Source organism: Barbatula barbatula (genome assembly GCF_947034865.1).
Source record: "Barbatula barbatula genome assembly, chromosome: 2".
NCBI lineage: Eukaryota > Metazoa > Chordata > Actinopteri > Cypriniformes > Nemacheilidae > Barbatula > Barbatula barbatula.
Genome location: NC_136767.1, coordinates 28803329 through 28825398, shown reverse-complemented (window position 1 = coordinate 28825398; position 22070 = coordinate 28803329). Strand labels below are relative to the sequence as shown.

The 22070-nt window shown below is 38.0% G+C and overlaps 1 protein-coding gene across 2 annotated transcripts; it reads left to right on the top strand.

Moving 5' to 3' along the window:
* Positions 1-220: 220 nt before the first annotated feature.
* Positions 221-16034, top strand: mvb12ba (multivesicular body subunit 12Ba). 2 transcript variants are annotated; one of them, XM_079486873.1, is made up of 10 exons: positions 221-680; positions 3601-3723; positions 7306-7413; positions 8786-8882; positions 10250-10379; positions 10606-10761; positions 12512-12597; positions 13616-13671; positions 13787-13846; positions 14056-16034. In XM_079486873.1, the coding sequence occupies exons 1-10, from the start codon at positions 630-632 to the stop codon at positions 14140-14142; spliced, it is 954 nt and encodes a 317-aa protein (XP_079342999.1). In that variant the 5' UTR covers positions 221-629; the 3' UTR covers positions 14143-16034. The 2 variants fall into 2 exon arrangements, with proteins under 2 accessions (XP_079342999.1, XP_079343000.1); XM_079486874.1 differs by having other exon boundaries at positions 263-477.
* The last annotated feature ends 6036 nt before the right edge of the window (positions 16035-22070 follow it).

Genomic DNA, 22070 nt, shown 5'->3' with positions numbered 1-22070 from the left:
ATGTTTAACTTTTTTTAAACATCAATTATACCAATTACAAACAATATATCAAATGAAAGGTTTAAAACAGGATATTTATGTCTTAATACTGCACGTGGCACCATTTAATTCTACTGGAATACTACCCAAAACACGAAAGACTTTGAATTCCGTTTGTGGTAAACAGTTTATAATGGTATTTGTAATAAAACAATTACAATTCCGATCTTCTGAAGCAGACACATGCACACGAACAAACACACCCTACTCTCTCTTTATCTCTTCAGTCAGTCTCTGTGACTGGTTGGCAATGGCAGCTTCTCTGGACCCCTAAACCACTTTGGCAAAAACGGAGAAATGCGCCGCTTAAAATGGACTAAATCTATTAAGGGAATATCAACAGTCCAGCCGTGAGCCCTAACGACAGACAGAAGAGGAATTAACGCCGTTATTTCTGTACGCAGCGTCCGTGTGAAGTGTGTTTGTTGACCGCACTGGGTAAGAGACGTCCATTAGCATTAGCTCCGTTAGCAACCCCGCCGCCGCCTAGCTCTCCACCGGGGTTTTCGCTCTCATTCCGCCGCGTCCCGTCCCCTCACTCCCGCGCTGCAGAGACTCCCGCGTTCCGCTTCTGTCTACCGCTGCGGGCCATGAAAAGCTGCTTTTGTCCGAAAAGGAAGGACGCGTTGCCGCATTTAACAGTTAAGTAGCGCGTTGTGTTTGGAGGAAATAACGTTGCTTGGATTTTGAAGAACTGGTTAGCATATGCTAGGCTACGCTAGGCTGGCTAAGCAGTGAATTTCTATGGAGTCTCCTAGCAACCAGCTGGCTAATGTCAATGCTAACGGAGAAAAAAAAAAGTTGTATGACAAACACGAACGAATATGCAAATATTCAAGACGTGCATTTTAAACCGAGTCAAATGAAGTAAGCGGGTGAACGGTTTCGGAGTAGAAATGTGATTTTGAACGTGTGTATAAAGCATAACAGTCATATATCATTGGGGTTTGTGTTATCTTCATTATTTAGTGCAGTGCTTATCTATGTGTCGAGATGTTATATTTCGATACGATCAAATGACGCGTACGTTTTCTTTGTTCGATGTAAACACAACAATAACATATCGCATAGATGTGGTTTTAATTTCATTTTAATATCATTATATTTCATTGAATGCACAGATAGACGGTGATCTGATCTTTGAGAAAGCCGGAATTTAATTTGCAGGTTTGTTTTGCACTAAGATTGCAACAAGGTTTTTCTTTGCACCAAGATGCAATAAATTGAATAAACTGGACTGATAGTGTGTCATCATAATGGCCCGTTATGGGGGCAGTGCTGAATGCTGCCTGTGTTTGTGATGGTTTGCATGCATGCATTCATTGTAACATGATAGTTTTCGGATACTACGTATTCATCTGACGCAGACATGATATTACAAATGCGTCATTACTAAATATTTGTAGGTATTTGTATAGTGGATCTGAATGCATCCCACAGGATTTGGATGTACTGTCACAGGCCATGTTCAATGCAAATTTCTACCACCTTTCTTTGCTTATTCCACGGCCGTTAGTTTGTTCCCATTGAAACTTTGATTTGAGAGAGGATTTGATGTCTTCTGTGTTATTGGAGACAACGTGATATGGCGTTATTTGTGTATATGAGACGTTTCAGAATCTTTCCAATGAAAGATCACAAAGCAGCGCACGATAAGACCAGAAGGTTGTACGAGCCGAGGAAATTCAGAGCGGTGTTGCTTACTGACGACATTTGCTTTAGTCACCTGAGCAAACAAACATGTTTTCTTAGAGAGGTGGCGTGGTGTTGAACAAGCTTAAGAACAAATGGTCTTCATCATGGTCCCAGATATTTCTTTAAGCAGTGACTTGACAATACCCTTCCTAGCACACGTGTGTTGTGTAATGAGATCTGTCCTGGATCTCACAGTTTGTCCTGATAATGCTTCAGATTGTTGCTTTTGTGCTTTATGGTAGTTGGTTTGACCTAACTAGGTTTTATTTGGGGGGCGTATTTACCTAAATAACGCAAGATTCCCGTCAACAAATGCTTGGGTTTCTCGCTGTCGACTTCAGGGACTATCATGTCACATACTTTTTTTAGTTATCATTACTAAACACACTCTCTCTCTTCGCCGGAGATGTTCTCACATGCTCGTAGTTTTGCTCTCCCTCCCTCTCACCCCAGTCTGTTGTTTGCTTCTCTGCAGGCTGCTTCCATGCCTTCCACGCATTTGACAGTGTCTTTTTAAGTGCCGAAACTGGCTCCGGTTTCCAAGGTTCCTCCAAAGCTTCTTGCTCAATGCAAACACTGCTTTCATTTGTATGCCGCTACGCACAGAACTAAAAAAGACGGCTCTAAGCACTCGGTACAAATGAGGCGATGCCAAGATAGCTCCACAAGTTCATGCTTATCACACCCATGCCGAGCAATTTTCACTGGAACTCTTTGTTTGTTCTGCTGATCTGTAGTTGTCGTGCAACTTTTGAGGTTTTTTTCACACTAGATCGTTTGTGAGCATGCACGTTCTTGTTCGGTATCATTTTCGAAAGCGTGTTTATCAACAACACAAGGTTTTTCTTTATTTTAGGATCCTGTCAATTATGTTTTGGCAAAGATGTATAAAAGTATAAAAAAAGCCTACGATCAATGGTTGATGCTTGTTCAGGAACCTGTATTTCATCTGTGGAACAAACATTCATGTCATTGTTAACTCTTTCTCTCAGATCAGATTTCTATTGTCTAGTGTTATCGGTCATGAGACGTGATAACATAACACGGTTGTTACCATCTTTACATGCCAAATTTTTATATTACTTATTTACATTTATTATTTACAAATGCAAAAGACATTTATGACACGTGTTATGTCAGAGCGGATTATCAAACTCAAAAGCCTGCTCTACAGGCTTCATAAGACTAGAAATATTGCACAGTGAGAGTGTTATACGTATTTTTGCAGCTCAACATTGTCCGTTCGGTTTGAATACAATTTTAATAGATATGTTTTGATCTCCATTTGTGTTCCACAGAGGAGGAAGTCCTAAGGGTTTGAAATAATGTGAGAAAATGTCAATTTCGTCTAGACGGTTTCTTGACCCCAACACTTTAGAGCTTTCTCTTTCGACTCTTCTTCTGTACTTTAGCACAATTCTTTCTGTTCAAACTTGGCTTCATTTGTGTATTCCTCTTGATATTTTGGCACAGTCGTGTTGTATTCTGTTCTGTGTTTTCTCACAAAGATGTGTTTAAGTGTTGGCTTGTGTAAATGTGACTAGTGCACAGATGCTTGCTTTCAAATAGCTAATGCACGCTAGAGACCATATTCGGCATTGTTTATATTCTCAGAAATCAAAAGAAAAGATCTTAACAATGCTTTAAAGTTCATCAGTTTTTTTAATTAAAGAACATTTCAAAAGAAAATCTTTTTTTTGAAAAGTAACCATCTATATGTATTTTCATAGACGGATATATAATGATAGTAATAATACAATGTTTTTTTTCAATCATTCAAACCAAACACTGCAGTCTTACAGATGTGATTTTATGGTCGTTTTTGCAGGTTAGCAAGTTAAGATTGTGGTTCTCTTGTCTTCTCAGAATTCCTACATGATGCCTGAAGTACGAGACCTTTCAGACGCCCTCCCAGAGATGCCAATGGATCCCATTACTGGTGTTGGTGTTGTGGCTTCAAGAAACAGAGCTCCTACCAGCTATGATGTGGTAAGAGACGGACCTCACGCTCTTATACAGATGGGCAATTCCAGTATTTTGGACGTGACATAAAATTGCTCAGAGAATGTGTTACCAATATATTAACCCATCCTGTTTATATTTGTCTAAACCCTTGTTGATCGAGTCTTAACATCAGAAAAATGTAAGTCTCTGAACATATGTTCTGTTTTAAAAAAGGCAAATAAACGTGCATTATGAATTTGACAAATTTTGTAGGATTTCTGTAAATTAAAATGCACAAACCTGAAGCAAGTATACCCAACAAATGAAGAAGAGATAAGGATGACTTGTTATAGTTAATTTTAAGTTTTCATGTCCCCATTAATGAGGATTATGTGCCATTATGAATGAATGTGTCAAGCCTTAAATGGCACTTTCCTGACTATGAAAAATCATACACTAAAAATAAATAAAAAATTCTTAATGAGAAAACTCACATGGGTATTTGAACCATCAAAGTTGATATCTGGGCTGTTAGCATAGTAAAAACCGTTTTTTTTTTCATTGTAAGGTTGACATTTTCACTGAATTGCCCAGATTTTCTTCGCTGTCTACTGTCTTCTAAGACAAAACCTCGAGTGAAGCCATCGTTTTGTGTTACTTGAGTTTTTAAAATGGAGTTTTACAGCCGGGTTGTTGGCCAAGAATAACACTACCTAATGTGACATCACCCACAGTGCATCATGGGATGTATTGTGTTCCCTCTTTAAAAACCTTAGGTGCTTTTCTCTTGTGTTATTGTTGATCTAACATGAAGGGTCTCGTGTAATCGTTGATATATGTAATGCAAGTGGTGTGATGGATGTTCTCTAGACTTACAAACTGAAGCGTTCACACCCTCAGTTTTAGAAAATCCCTGACCGGGTGGCCACAGTTCAAAGACAGAAATACGATCTGTGTGTTATGGAGTTGTTTCCCACCACCTGACTTTGAAATGCTCGCAGCTATTTGAGCCTCAACACAATGAATCCAACGGGGACAGAGGAGAGGTCTGTCTTTAAGAAAGGGTTTGGCAAACTCTTGTGCTCGGGTGTATTTCTCATGTATTTACGTAAGCTTTCCCCTGAGATGTTTACCAGCTGTTTTTCACATTTGGCTGATCTGTTTCTTTACATTTGACTTTTTTTCCATAAATGGCTTTGAATAATGTACTTTGGCAATAGAAGCCGCAGTGGGATTGTTGATTCTTTTGACTGTCCCAGTCACTGTTGTCACACCAGCATACAATTGAACAATGCGTCCGTTGTGAATCGCTAGCCTGTGTGTGAAAGCTTGGTCTGTTAAAAGCAGAATCGCTGTAGTCTACACGCAAACGAAGTATGAATCAGAGAGAGATAAAGATCTGTTGTTTCCAGCGCTGACAGCGAGACACTTGTGTGGTTGTCTGTTAAGAATCAAACTGCAGACGTCTGATGTTGACCCCTGGAGACCCCAAAGCTCTTTATTGGAATTACATGCCTTATCAGACATCCAAAATCGGTGGTCTAGACTGCTTTCACTGATGATGACTTCATTTTTGTAAATTATAGTGCTACTAAAGTTTGACTTCAGCAAAACTCAAACAATAATAACAAGTATCAATGCATTGAAGTATCTTGTGGAAATATTTCATATTTCTACAGTTAAAACGAATTCATAAGGTGACACCTGCAATTAAAGGTCTTTAGAAAGGCATCTAGAGATAGCTTGAAGAGGTCTATAAAGAATGATACAACTGATTAACACCAACCTTGTATTCACCTATAAACAGTTTACAATAACCTGAAAATATGGAATGCTGGGCAGCTTGATGAAAACCAACATATAGCGCAGCTTCTCTGTTTGCGTAAGATTAATTGTGAGAGATTAATTTGGGCAGCCTGAGAGTTTGTAAACGCATGTCTCATGCGTGCGAGTTGGCAACTCTGCTTTAATCCCAGTACTTCAGTGATCATTTGAAACAGAAATAACAGACAGTGTGTGGTGATATAAAAGACTGTTTGTGACGTCGTTTCATACCTAATGATGTTAATGCTGTCTCTGATCCGCGGCAGCACCATTGTATAACGTTATGATTTTAGAGGTGTAATAGACGCAGGAGACTCATTGATTTTCATTAATGAGATTATGTGGGAGTTTAATCGTGATCGCAATATTTTATTGGTTAATCCTACAGCTCTATAACGGATAATGTCTTTAGTCCCATGTTAGCACCGTTTCCGAAGACATGTAAAAGCGTGAAGAGATCACAAGTGAGATTTCTCGTGTGTCGTAGAAAACAACTTGAAAATATCTTGATCGCATAACTTTACACCAAAAACACACATAAAAACCATTAATCTGAAGAGAAGGGAACCGGAAATGCTTGCACCCTTTTTCGTAAATTGCTTTGGACAACAGCATCTGCTCAATAAATGTAGAAATGTACTCGTCATTGGATGTTTTGTGGATGTGTCTGTAAAATGTGTTTCAAGATACCGATTGGTTGATTCTTGGGGTTTTTCGCTGTCCCACATGCATTACAACACAAAGTTTAATTAAATGTTTGTTTTATATATTTTGCTTGCATTACTGCTCATTAGGGCTGTAGTCAACCAAAGAAATGCTTAGTCGACCAAAGTCCTGTCCTGCGCAGCGATCAGTCGACTAAAAAAAAAAAAAAAAAAAAAGACGCGATGTTCCACAGTCTTGTCATCTTGTTTTGTAAAATGCAGCCAGACAAAAGATTTAGATTTCTTGGACATTTTGTCCACTAAAGCCAAAACAACTAGCGTTCTAACTGAATGAATACAGCAAAACTACCTATATTCCTTACTGAGCGCGAAGCAGCAGTGCAGCCATGCAGCCACACGTGGTTCCCGAGTGTTCAACGTGGTGCACTAAACTGTGGCGCTGTTACAAAATAGCCGAAATTAAAGTATTTAAAGTTGGGGATGAAACATAGGCTAATTAAATTTAGAATACAGTAGTATATAACTGCTTATAAAAGGAATAAATATCAAGGAGTAAATCAATGAAAATGTCTTCATTGGTAAAAAAAAAAAAAAAAAAAATTGGCAACTGGTCGACCAATGAGAATGTCAGTCGACCAAGACGGCATCGACCGATTAGTCGACTAAACGACTAAAGTTGACAGCCCTACTGCTCATGTAAATATAAAAATATGGATAAATAAATCGAAACGCAAACGTATCGCTGAATTTTCCGATTTATCGATAAGTAGCGTATCTCTGGTGGAGGAAATTGATGTTGCATTGTATCGTGATGAACTGTCCCATTTACACCCCTAATACTAGTTAGTTATTAGATGTTGCCCTCCAGACCCATTTCTAATCTGTAACGTCAATATTAAGATTCAGAATTTCTTCATGGCCCCCTGGGGAATTTAATTGAAGTCTATTTATAAACGACTAGCCTTGATTACATTCCTAACTAAGACACATCTGGTGGTCATTAATGTGAGTCAGTGTTTTTTATATGAATTATTCTGTGAGTTGTTAAACAGCTCAAGGTAACCAAAAGTAAGTCTTATCATCTGGAAAAATCCAGATAAATGATGAAATCGGTTGTGTTGTTGTTTGGTTCTGGTAGGTTGCACAAACTACAGATGGGATTGATGCAGACTTGTGGAAAGATGGGCTGTTCAAATCCAAGGTGACCCGCTATCTGTGCTTCACCAGAGCCTTCTCCAAAGAGAACGTAAGTCATTTCTTCATGTTTTTATCAAGACTTTTGGTTTTCTGCGCTGAGCTAACATGTATATATTATATATATGCTGTCTATCATCTAATTCACCATTCTATATCAGTCTAAAGGCAGAATATAGGGAGGGAATTCTTTTCAGACCTAGAGTTTGTTCTGTTTCAGATAATGTAATTTGTTCTCTGATACTTAGGTCTCTGTAATGTGAAGCAAGATCTTATCGTATTTGCCGTTTTCTTTGCTGCAGAGGAAGTGTTTTTTTTTTCATGAACAGCGGTGTGTGCTGAAGATTTCTTCATTTTTATATTATGAAACCTCAAGCAGAAAGATCTTTCACTTAAAGCGAGAGGCAAAACGAAATTCCCCCATGTTTTACTCACCCTCAAGGCATCCTGACAGAATATGACTTTCTTCTTGAAGAAAAATACAGTCAGAGTTTAAATACCACGTATAATTTGTCTACCAAGCAGAATGGCAGTGAACGGGGGGCAATATTTTGAAGTGCACCCATCGATCAAAGAACGACTTGAAATGGCTCTGTGGCGTTGACACAGGTCTTCTGAAGCGAATCAATGTGTTTAAGATAAATATCCATATTGATGTCCATATGTCACCGGAATATCCATATGTCACCGGAATTTACGTATGTCATTTGTTAGTAAAACAAGCCTTCTGGTTTACGTGCAGTAGAGGGATAACTGATGCTAGACATTCATTTTAATAGCACTGTCAATATGGATATTTCTCTGAAACAAATGCTAAGCATGTCCGAGTGAATTTCTTTTCCGAATGATAAAAAATCAAGGGCGTGGCTTGTTTTTCACTGCGATTTGATTGGTTGTATAAAAACAGCCATTGCATTTTGAAATTAAACTGGGAGCAGACTGACATTTGAAGGGGAGGAGTTAACAGATGCCCCACCCAAGCCGTCTGACATACGTCATTCAAGATGGATAGTCACTAGAGTGCGGTGTTTTGAGGGCACATGAATTTTATGAAGAGAATGACCCACATTGATAATCTATTTACAATAAACGCTGCAATATTTAATGAAAAAATATTTCATACAAAATTTCACTGGGACTTTAAAGTTGTATATAAAAATATATATTTTTTGTGTCTGTTGAGGCAGGTTTATGTAGATGTAATAGTTTTCGGTGGCAAACAGAAACACAAATAATACAAAAACTAAAATGAGCCACAGTAGCATAAACAACACATCAAACTAAGATCAATGTGAAGGTAAAAACTCATGCTTGTATGGACCGTAAACCTAATGAAAGTGTGTATTAAGGTCTCTACTACGATGATTTCATCCACTTTGAAGTTTCATGCTTTACAACAAGAGGGTTCTCCTGTATCTCAACAGAGTCATTTAGGAAACGTGCTTGTAGACATGAAGCTCATCGACATCAAGGACACGCTGCCTGTGGGATTTATTCCTATCCAGGAAACCGTGGACACACGTAAGTGCCTGTTTCTCCTCTCAACTCAACATCAAAAGATGTTATATAAATCCATTAGCAAGATGTCATGGCTCAAAATTGAATATAAATCCTTGAAATAGTTTATCCAAGTTCTCGTCACGTATATGACTTCAGCTAAACACAAACGAATTTCATTGGGTTCTGGAGATAAAACAGCACATAATGACTAATCACAAGACACTCAGGAGATTTAAAGTTACTAACATGGTGCCATTTTGTTCAATATTTCATCATTTGACTTATAAAATGTCACATTCAGAAGACATTTATAAACCATCTGTCATTTGGTTTTCTTAAATGATGGATCAGGGCTCTAGACTACGACCATTTTTGTGCAATGTTCAGGTTGTTTTGGTAAGACATTTGGCTGGCAAATGTACCCTGTTCACCCTTTGACACGTACAATCACACTGGGATGATTAGAACAGTAAGCGCTTTGGCTGGCACTGAGCAAGAGACGGATTTAAATACACGTTCTTACAAGGAGAAAATATATTAAGAGTTTGTAAACTACGTACCGGCGTCTATGGAAGCAGCAATAACAATCCATTCAATTATAATTTGACGGATTTTATTCACATCAGATACACATAGTTTACCAGCCACTTACATTTGTGTATTTTGAGAGAAGTGGATGAACAAAATCTCAACTAATGCGATCATTATAAAAGTGTTTATACAACAAAACGCGTTCACATCCACATCGGAATATCAGATATGTCTTGACATGGTTAACAAGTTTGTAAATAGTTAGAATAAAAAAGAAAAATATGTGAAAGAAATACATCAGACATAATAGCGTTGTGGCTCTGCGGTGTATCATATGATAAGCAGTGCCACGTCACCATGAAAATATGAAATTGATAAATGACCAGAACGGTGGGAAAAATTAGTCTAGAGCCCTGTAGATGCATGTGCTTTTTGGAGCTTCAACCTTTGGGGTCTCGTAACAGGACCATAAAATGATGACATCTTATATAAAATCATTTGTTTGTGTTCAGCTGGAGATGGCCACGTTGTGGAGTGCCCTTATGTGCTTTAAAGAAAATTACACCATGATTTCGAGTTTGTACTGTTCCCTCCTTAAAAACTGTATGTGGTCACTCGTTATGAAACTGTTATCGGAGCATAAATAAACCAAAGAAGCGCTCTCGCTCCGCTTTTAGACATACAGTCTGACGTCTGGCATGAATGAAATGGCCTTTCTTGTGGATTTTGTTTCATTCTGGTCATAAATAATGAATGGATTGTGTGAAATGATCCTCTTTCATACTGTCAGCACTCACCCTGGTCTCTTGGTGTTTTCTCCCTTTCACTTTCTTCATCTGATGCTGTTGTGTCTCCAGAGGAGCCAGCGTTTAGGAAGAGGAGGTTATGTATTAAATTCATCCCACGAGATTCCACTGAAGCGGCCATCTGTGATATCCGAATCTTAGGACGATCCAAACAGGCACCTCCGCAGTATACGTTCATCGGGTCAGTAACCTCAGTCTCATCCTAGAGGTCACGCGACCTAGGTAGTCTTCTTGATCTTCAAAAGATAGAAACGTTGAGTCTTGTTACGTTGGGCATATACTTGTATAGGTGTAATGTGTATTGATCTTGTTGGCAAATAAATAATTTCAAACTATTTGAAATGACAATAGCTGTTTTGCTCATCTTGATTCTGCTTTAGTTTGATTTCAATCGTATGTTTCCACAGAGAGCTGAACAATATGGGCATCTGGTATCGAATGGGAAAGGTGCCACGGACCCAAGAATCTTCATCTGTCCAGAACAACAGCTCCACCACCAATACCAACAACATCCAGACTGTCACAAATAACTCCAACTCCACTCCAGCCCCCGTTCTGCCCAAGTATGTGTGTGCCAGGTCTAAACAAATCTGTATTTGAGCCGTGAGGAAGTTTGGAGTGAATGTGTCGCCGCAGCTGCAAAATAGAAAGAGACCGAATGAGAAAAACCGAGAGCAGGAAGAGAAACGAGGAAGTGATGTTATGTTTAATCCCGCGTGGTTGTGTGGTTTTGTTGTGAAATAATGAAGGTTTTTGATGAACACTTTCTGCAAACAGTGTTAGTTTGATATATAATAGATACAGTATTCTCTGTTTTTTTGTAAGTTTGTGGATCAGGTTTTCTCATGCTAACTTTTAACTGGCTTTTTTATGTCTCAGTGTTTTGTGTCCTTGGGGTCTCAGTCATAGGAAGTTTTCAGATTTCCAGCTGTTTCCCTTTTCACTGTTTCCTCCAACTTCCTGTCTGTCTGTCTGCTCTCGATACACATGTGATATCATCTCTTTTTTTATAGATGGATTTAGCGGCAGCAACATAAACAAACATTGAGCCTTATTCATGAAACACGAGCAGAGCGCTTTTTTGTGTAAATGGTTTGCAAATGTTTTGACTTAAGTTTTCGGATTGATGAAAATTGTCGGATTTTGTAATTGTTAGAGTGTACACCTGCTGCTTACCTAAATGGTGCGAAAAATGTGACGTTCTGTATTCTTTTAGACAAACTGATGACAATGCATTTTGACGCACTGTGTATCTTAATGATATTTCACGAGTTCTTTTTGCCCTGTCTTTTTTCATTTTTGACTCTCTTACTTTGGGTAAAATGTCAGTTTATGTACAGCTGTCTAACCACAGGGGAGAAGAGGGAAGGGGAGGGGGGACAACTACATTGATCAACCACCATACACAACAATGAAGAAGTTAATATTGCTGGTTACTGCATTTTTACAACGTTCTATTAAGTAATATTCTTTCAAATAAGACACTAGGAAGATGTAAGTGTCATTGATATTCCAAATCAAGCGCCACCAGCTGGTCATCTTCAGAAGAACACCAGGTGTTATTTGACTAAAAACGCTTTGGTGGACACATTTAAATTTGTACATTTATTCCTAAGCATTTAGCCTATTATGCATTTATAACAATGTTGCCAAACCAGAGAACGAAATCCGGAGGATTCCAGCATTCCCAGATACGTAATTTGTGTAGCTGTAGTACAGATGCTGAGATTATGCTAGTTATGAATGAGCGTGCATACGCCCTGTTTACAAGTGATTGGAAATCATTAACATACACTCATTTCACTATCAAACTGATCCGGAGGAATGTTTTCGGAAAGGTCCGCTTTACATGCAAATTACTAAAAATGTACACACATATTTACGAATGTTTCATTAATGAGGCCCATTATGTGGCCCAAACGCAACTTCCTGTAGATCTCTGCAAAGATTCTGTACGGTTGAGTAGTGTTAATTTAATTTAATACAGTTAATATATAATAAACTATTAATATAATATTAATTAAATATAAAATACATTTTTATATTATAGTCAAACACAGACACAGATATTGCCATCGGTAGAAACAATTAGATTCATTTAAAAGTCAAAGGTCTTAACATGCAAATCACATGAGGCCTAAAAATAATGATGATTTACAGTCAATAATCAGACACATCTTGTCGGCCGTTCAGTCTTTATTAAAGCTGCCAGATGAGGAAAATACTGAAAGTGATGTTTGATATTGTTTGAAGTTAGAAGGAAAGCGTCACAGACAGATCATTCGGTAATAACTGAAATGTGTTTCTTTACAGGCACATATCCATGACCCTGCCAGCATGTTTCAGGAAAAGCACAACCAGACCAGACTTTGAACACCAGAACCTCTATGCTATCTCTGGTACTTCACACATGATCACCAATGATTCACTTTCAGATCATATTCAGTATTTTATCAGTAACTTCATTTACAGGAAATGTCTATTGATAAAGAGAATAAAAACAGAATTAAACATTGTTTATAGAGATATTTTAGTCTCGATGAGGATTGAAACCTTGTAGCCAAATAAATACAGACGGTGGGATTCAGACCTTGCACTTATTAAAATCTAATTTTGCACCAATGACTGTCTGAGTATATTTTACACAACTACTAAAAGAAATCATGTCCATGTATTTTTTTTAGAGGTTGAAATTAATGCCTGGAACCAGTTACACTCAGATGAAGGACATTTATTAGTCTCACAGAAGGTTCTTTGTGGCTAAAAAAGGTTCTTTAGATTATAAAAAAGTAGGAAAGATATGTTTCGACTGAATGGTTCTTTGTGAAACCAAAATTGGTTCTTCTATGGTATCGCTGTGAAGAACTTTTCAAAGTCCCTGTGAACCGGAAGTCGTGATCATTCTCACTTCTGTATTGTGAAGCATTTCAGAGTGAAATGCCATTTTGAATTGGAAAAATATTGTGCGTGGCTTTAGTCTTTCTCCACGATTTGATTGGATGTATAAAAACAGCCATTGCATTTTAAAATGGAACTGGCAGCAGACTGAAGAGGAGTTGAAGGGGAGGAGTTAACGGAAGCTCCGCACAAGCTGTCTGACATACGTCATTTAAGATGAATAGTCATTACAGGTCGGAAGTGCTTTTTTAGATTTTAACTAAAGATTATGAGGGCACATGATTTTAAAAAAGAGACTGACCCACATTGATAAACGTTTTACAATAAACGCTGCAATAATTCATCAAATACATTTTTCACTGGGACTTTAAGCAACTCGTAATAAGTACAACCAGTGTTTAGTGATGAATCACAACATCTCTTCTTTATTTAGCATTATTTTCCCGTCACACGCTTGAAAAATCACCACAAGTAACGGTTAAGTGCAAGTTATCGTTAAAATGTGCTTTCTTTTTACAGCAATGGACGGAGTGCCTTTCATGATCTCAGAAAAGTTTGCGTGTGCATCCAGCGACGTGAGTCTGTTTACAACGAATCAGAAATCAACTTGAGCTCTATAGGTTGTATTCAACCAAGCATGGCAACAAGTGTATACATGTCTTTAAATGTGTCTCCGTGTGTGTTGTGTAGCTGGAGCAGGTGGATCTAATGGGCATCAGGATCAAGACATTAGCAGAGATTGAGAAAGAGGTGAGAGTCTGCCAACTAAAAAATAAAAGTCTAATCATAACAGGAAAAAGTAAAATATGTAAGACCATTCAAATTATTTTACCATAGTTAAGTTATTGCAAAAGTTAACTATTAGTTTTGCATTTTGCCACTAGAGGTCAGTGTAGGGTAAGAAATGCACTCGCAGCCGTCTGCTTAATTCCTTCTGCCTGTCTCTTTCTGTGTGTCAGTATGAATACAGTTTCAGAACGGAGCACAGTGCCGCGGCCCGTCTGCCCCCCAGTCCCACCAGAACGTCTCTGGGATCTGAAGCCTAACGCTCGAGGAAGAAGCAGGAGAAGATGCTTATTCTGAAGTTCTGAGATGAGCAGTCTTCTCAAAGCATAAAACAAATGTGAACATTCGCTGGAGGGAAGAATGTGGTGTTCGCTTTTTCTTTGAAACACAAACTGAAATCATTTCCTGTGGTCAAGTTTAGTATCTCTTGAGTTAATGCTGCTTTATCATAAAGAGCTTTAAAGATGATGAGGAGCTCCATCACTGCAGCCATCCAATCAAAACCACTACAGTCGTATTTGGATGACTGGGACTGAATGGATTGCTGGTGGAAACTCTCTAGTGTGAATCTTTGACATGCAAGTGTTTGGATGGGTTTAATCTGACCTCTGGACTGAGATGCTGTTACTATAGTGACCTTCTGTAGAGAGAATTTGGAGGATTTCCGAGTTGACAGAGCTTGCATGGAATCAGAAGATTTCGTTTTTATTCTGTGGCGTTCGTCTCCCTTTGTTCGTTTGCTCGCTTGAGGTTTTCTTGAGATCGCAGCGACTGCATGACGCAAGTTGTTCGTCTGTTTCTGGGGTTTGGAAATGGAGCCCAGTTCCCTGCACTGTTACAGGACTTTTGAAGCATTTCAATGTTTTAGTGTTCGTCTTAAAAAGAATTTCGAACAAAACACTCCGACTTTGAACAAAGCCTTGTATATAGAAGAGCGATGAATCAGGAATGCAATGTTTTTAGATCGTCTGTTACATGTTTTCTCTTTTTGTCTTTGTAACTTCTCGATAGATTTATTTTCTTGTCACCCCTTACATTTTATATTTGACTCATTTCCATCCTTCTGTAAATGTTAAATGGTGCTCAAGCAGGTGGATATTGTTTGTACCTGTACACTTCACGCTTTTAAGTTCACTTTTTTAATGTGAATATATGTAGAATCAGTTTTATCCCAAAATCAAACAAAATGTCAAGCTTTTGCATTAAGGAAACCATAAAATTCTATAATAATCATTTTTAACAAATTTTGTTCTGTAATATGGAAAATCTTAATGCAGTAATTTAAATTCCCCAAATCAGCAAGTCCATTATTTACAACTAGGATTTATCTTATACGTTTTTGGCATTTGTCAAAAGTATAAGTATGTCCGGTTCCTTATGCAAAATGAAATTGCTAATTTCTTTGGGATAAAGTATCATCCAGACATGGTCTTAGCATTTTATTCAAAATTGACCCTGAAAATCCTTTTCTTTCCTCCACACTCATTTAAGAAGCAGCTGATGTATTTCTGATGTACGTTGAGTTTATTCCTGTTAAGTTTCATTTCGAATCCAGTAATGATTTCATATATCTGGAAACAGCCATAGGAGACCTTTAGATCTAAAACACCACGAGGTAGAAATGAATATTAACATCTCTGATATGATTCATTCACAAACTACAGTTTACAAACAAATTAGAGAAAGTGAAGAAATCATGCAGGTCACATTTGTTGTTTTAGTCATATTTCTTCATTTCAATTAAAGGCCCATTGATCTTGCAGTGGTATATATTTCTTTAGCATAACATGGTTTATTTTTAAATGTAACTATTTTTGTTGAATTATTTAATAATTTTATATAAAGACTAATTTAAATGTTTGGGGGTATAGCTAGTTTGTTGTCTCCCATTCCCTTTTGGTCACACGAACAAATAAAATCTGTTGTTTAGTTATTGCACTGCGTACATTTGTAAACCCGTTTACCGTTTTCTAAACTGTTAAATGTATATCATCCAGTTAAAAATCGTTGTTTGACTTCTTTATGAACCCACTGTGTTTGTCATCTCAACTGACTTTAATTTCATAAATGTGAATGCCAGTGTTAAGTGCTGGTTTGATATGTGTGCTTCATTATAAAGTTACTATAAACTTCATGCGTTTCTGAACAACAGAGGAATGAGTTTGCAATCATTTAAATATTTGTAAATGTGAATTACAGTAAGTTTTCATTACAGCGAGCTTTTATTCACAGTTCACTTACTCATTTTATCATTTCTATATATTTTTTTTTAAATTTTATGCATTTGGCAGATGCTTAAAGCGACATGCATTGCATTATCCTATACATTTATACATATCTGCAATCCGCCGGGATCGAACCCACAACCTTGCGTTGTTCACGCAGTGCTCTTATGTACAGTGCCTTGCGAAAGTATTCGTCCCCCTTGAACTTTTCGACCTTTTGCCACATTTCAGGCTTCAAACATAAAGATATAAAACTGTAATTTTTTTTGTGAAGAATCAACAACAAGTGGGACACAATTATGAATTGGAACAAAATTCATTGGATATTTCAAACTTTTTTAACAAATAAAAAACTGAACAATTGGGCGTGCAAAATTATTCAGCACCTTTACTTTCAGTGCAGCAAACTCTCTCCAGAAGTTCAGTGAGGATCTCCGAATGATCCAATGTTGACCTCAATGACTAATGATGATAAATAGAATCCCCCTGTGTGTAATCAAGTCTCTGTATAAAAGCACCTGCTCTGTGATAGTCTCAGAGGTCCGTTTAAAGCGCAGAGAGCATCATGAAGAACAAGGAACACACCAGGCAGGTCCGAGATACTGTTGTGGAGAAGTTTAAAACCGGATTTGGATACAAAAAGATTTCCCAAGCTTTAAACATCCCAAGGAGCACTGTGCAAGCGATAATATTGAAATGGAAGGAGTATCAGACCACTGCAAATCTACGAAGACCCGGCCGTCCCTCTAAACTTTCAGCTCATACAAGGAGAAGACTGATCAGAGATGCAGCCAAGAGGCCCATGATCACTCTGGATGAACTGCAGAGATCTACAGCTGAGGTGGGAGACACTGTCCATAGGACAACAATCAGTTGTATACTGCACAAATCTGGCCTTTATGGAAGAGTGGCAAGAAGAAAGCCATTTCTTAAAGATATCCATAAAAAGTGTTGTTTAAAGTTTGCCACAAACCACCTGGGAGACACACCAAACATGTGGAAGAAGGTGCTCTGGTCAGATGAAACCAAAATCGAACTTTTGGCAACAATGCAAAACGTTATGTTTGGCGTAAAAGCGACACAGCTCATCACCCTGAACACACCATCCCCACTGTCAAACATGGTGGTGGCAGCATCATGGTTTGGGCCTGCTTTTCTTCAGCAGGGACAGGGAAGATGGTTAAAATTGATGGGAAGATGGATGGTCCAGTATTTGGCTCCATTCTCGAAGAAAACCTGATGGCGTCTGCAAAAGACCTGAGACTGGGACAGAGATTTGTCTTCCGACAAGACAATGATCCAAAACATAAAGCAAAATCTACAATGGAATGGTTCACAAATAAACATATCCAGGTGTTAGAATGGCCAAGTCAAAGTCCAGACCTGAATCCAACCGAGAATCTGTGGAAAGAACTGAAAAGTGCTGTTAACAAACGCTCTCCATCCAACCTCACCGAGCTTGAGCTGTTTTGCAAGGAGGAATGGGCAAAGATTTCAGTCTCTCGATGTGCAAAACTGATAGAGACATACCCCAAGCGACTTACAGCTGTAATCGCAGAAAAAGGTGGCGCTACAAGGTATTAACTTAAGGAGGCTGAATAATTTTGCACGCCCAATTTTTCACTTTTTTATTTGTTAAAAAGGTTTGAAATATACAATAAATTTAATTCCACTTCAAGATTCTGTCCCACTTGTTGTTGATTCTTCACAAAAAAATACAGTTTAATATTTTTAAGTTTGAAGCCTGAAATGTGGCAAAAGGTCGAAAAGTTCAAGGGGGCCGAATACTTTTGCAAGGAACTGTATGTCTTTTTTTTGCAGAACACACTATTTTGAAAACTATTGATGACTAGATAACATTGGCCCACAATGGCTTCCATTTTAATCATAGAGACATTTTTCAAAATATCGTCTTTTGTGTTTCAAAACGACTGTAAATGATGATTGAAGTTGTCAAAGTTGAACGCCTTCTACTTTGTTGCCCCAACATTTCTCAGTGTTCAATGTGGAGTATGTAATTAATTTGTATATATTACTTTATTTAAAGAAATATTTCATTTAATAATCCAAAGCTAATCTTTTGAAGCCAAATATTTTGTTTCTTGAAGCTTTTTGGTGGAAGGCTAATGAACATCAGCGTATTTTCCATATATGATGGTTACTTATTACCCGACTCCCGGCTGTGATGGAGCCATCGCAAACACATTTAATGGATGTGTTTTTAGCTTCCTGTGGCCTTTTGACAAGTCACTTTATCTAGATGAACATGTGCACAAAACCACAGAGACACTTTCAAGATATCAGGGAAAAAGGACCTGCTCGCATGCAACATGCCGCTGTTGATGCAGCTTTTAATGGCAGAAAAACGTTACACCAAAGCTTGTTTATAGACGGTTTAAAAACATGCTAAGGTTAATCGATTTTCTCTTACAGAAAAAACGCCAGTGTTAAAAGAGGTCAAATTAACACTCACAGTACATAAACACACTCTCAAAGTGTGGATTATATGCACTGTGAGTGTTAATCATAGTTTGTGCCTTAAGCAAGTGTCTTAGGAACATACTTCTGAAAAGACTACAAGGCTATTCTTGGAGTTTGACAGAAATCTTTTTGTCCTGTTAAATGCTCGATTTTTGCAGCATTGATTCCAGAAAGTGTCATGCAGTTCAGATGATAGAGAAGATACTTGACCTGAAGTTGAGGTAATTGTTCTGTTTCTTACATCAGAAATGAATTGTTCTCTTTACCTGAAACAGAAGTTCAGATCTAAACCAGGACTTCGGGTTTTGGGAGCAATACTGTGTTTATGTGGTCCTGACCGTCTTGAAACTTGAATTGAAAATTCTCTATTACAATGCAGACATTCTCCCTTACATATATATGACCCAGTCTGTGAAAACCAGGCTAAAGTCTAAACATGTAGTTTTGAGATAACAAGCATCAAAGTTGGATTTCAACCATTAATTTAATTCTGACTTCAGTGTTTGACGGGGCTTTTCTCTTTGAATATTGAAGATATTAAGATTTTATTTTCATAGAATGTTATTTGCACAGGTAGGATGACCCGAAACGGGTCTTCGTATGTAGGTACAAATATGTATATTGGTAGCAATACTGTAGCGTACCGCCCCCGTGACATCTTTGATACATTGGGTAAAAAAAATTTCTGACAGTGTATATATAAAGATGCTAAAATATTTTCTTAGCAGCGATACACGAAGAACCTTTGGGAATGTTTATTGTTAAGTGTAAGAATATAGCACTGTAAGGCTTTGTTTGTTATCATTAGCTAACAACGTTTTTACCTTTACAGGTTAAAATCATGTTGTATCCGTCAGTTAACTTGACACACAAACTTAAAAAATTGGACAGTTGAAGACTGGAAAAATGTTGCCTGGTCTGATGAGCCTCGATTTCTGTTGAGACATTCAGATGGTAGAGTCAGAATTTGGCGTAAACATTGAGAACATGGATCCATCATGCCTTGTTACCACTGTGCAGGCTGGTAGTGGTGGTGTAATGGTGTGGGGGATGTTTTCTTGGCACACTTTATGCCCCTTGGTGCCAATTGGGCATCGTTTAAATGCCACGGCCTACCTGAGCATTGGTTCTGACCATGTCCATCCCTTTATGACCACCATGTACCCATCCTCTGATGGCTACTTCCAGCAGAATAATGCACCATGTCACAAAGCTCGAATCATTTCAAATTGGTTTCTTGAACATGACAATGAGTTCACTGTACTAAAATGGCCCCGACAGTCACCAGATCTCAACCCAATAAAGCATCTTTGGGATGTGGTGGAACGGGAGCTTCGTGCCCTGGATGTGCATCCCACAAATCTCCTTCAACTGCAAGATGCTATCCTATCAATATGGGCCAACATTTCTAAAGAATGCTTTCAGCACCTTGTTGAATCAATGCCACATAGAATTAAGGCAGTTCTGAAGGCGAAAGGGGGTCAGACACAGTATTAGTATGGTGTTCCTGATGATCCTTTAGGTGAGTGTATATTGTTGCAAGAGGATATTGTCGATCAAACAAATGTATATTGTTACATGTTTGTTGACAGCTGTTATTATCGTGGCAAATCATCCTAATACAATTTCTTATGAAACCGATATTGTAGCCTTTTTAACTATTATTATTCCTATGAATTACACTGCTTACATAACAGAGAGGACACCAGCTTGAGTTTAGGACGCTTGACCTCTGGTTTAACAATTGTCAGATATGGCGTTACGGGTTACGAGGTCCCCGAGACAAACTCCTGTTCTGATGTTTAGTTCTGTCGTCATGGAACGAAAGTTGGGCTTCCTACCAGACATTTACAACACGGCACGGAGACCTCCCAGTCAAAAATCATTCTCTGATGCTTGTGACGGGGTCTTTTGAAGCCTGTATGTTTCCATTAGCTTCAGAGAAACCTTTACCACAGTACAATTATACAAGCAGTAAATAATGAAGAAACCCCCAAATCCTGTAACACTAAACCTCCAGGCCAAGAGATGCTGATAAAAGGCCTTCTATAAAAGCTTATTTGGTCATATTTAAGAATGTTAATAGGTCAGTTTATGCAAATGTTGTTCCGATCCACATCACACTGACTTGCAGCCAAAGCAAATTTGTTGTCTCTCGTGGTGAGGAGGATTTACAACAGAAATGAAGAGCAGATCCCGTTGTGGTCTCCAGGCGCATGGAACCAAACCACAGTAAACGGTTTAAGAGCTTGGTTTGTTTTTCCCCACTTGTTTAATGTATTTACATGCAATATTTTCCATTTGGAAGAAAACGTGTCACGTAAAAGGTGGTTCCGTGAATTAGCTTTGATACCGTACGAGTTATTTGATCCGAGCTTTGATGAGATATGCTTCTCTTTCAGGAGGCATTTTAAAGGAGCCCGATCTGGGAGGTTTTTCTAAATGAACTTTTATGCCAAGAATCCACAACTGAAGACTCCAGGTCCATTGGTTTCCTTTTGTTAAGTGTTGGCAGGTCAGATTTATTACAGTCAAGGAGCAAAGTGTGTTTGATGATAGTGAAGCAGATGATTGTGATCTGTTTTCTGACAGCGACCTTTATGGTTGTGTGTAATTTTCAATTCATGAACATCTCTTGTTTTTTTGAAAGATTCCCATGAAAAAATAAGGCTCATCAATCACTGGATCATAGCATATATAGAGATATTTTATAAAAGTTTCAATTGCTCTCATTTGTTTCTGCTACAATTTTAAAACGATAGTTAATTGTTAATATACATTCTTTATATAACAATGCCATCAACGTGCATCTATGTTAGATTTATATTATTTTAGTGAATATAATTCATTTATTTTCTTGAAGTTTGTTTTTGCGCACTTAGTCGATGCCTTAATGAATCTAAGCAAATACACGAAGGTTTAAAGCTCACTTACTCAAAAAGAAAAACTCTGTCATGAATTACTCTTGAACTGTTTGCTTTTCTATATTCTTCCAAATATATCATTTTGCGTTCAACAAAACAACAATAAATGATACAATCATTTTTCCTAAATTATGTCCTGGAAATGTCGGTTGCAATTTTCCACATGTGTTCCGCAGAATAAAGAAATGTATAGAGGTTTAGCACAACTTGAGGGTGAGTAAATGATGACCGAATTGTCATTTTTGGGTGAAGTGCTCTTTTTAGCCTCTTTCTGATGATAAACTATTGGACGCCAGAGGGCGCAGTAACCCTCTATGAAAGGTTCAAGTCTGATCATGTTGGACTGTCATGTTGTTGACTGTATCTCACACGGACCGCGATTATTGTAAATCTTTAAAAAACACTCAGCAACGTGCATGAATCTGCGATTATTATTGATAATGAACGTAACAAAACTATGATTGTACATTTTTGCCTTTTGTGTTTCAGTGGCTTACATTACCATCACCGTCATATGTGCCAGGTGGAGACTGTCTACACAAGCACCTGTAAGTGCAA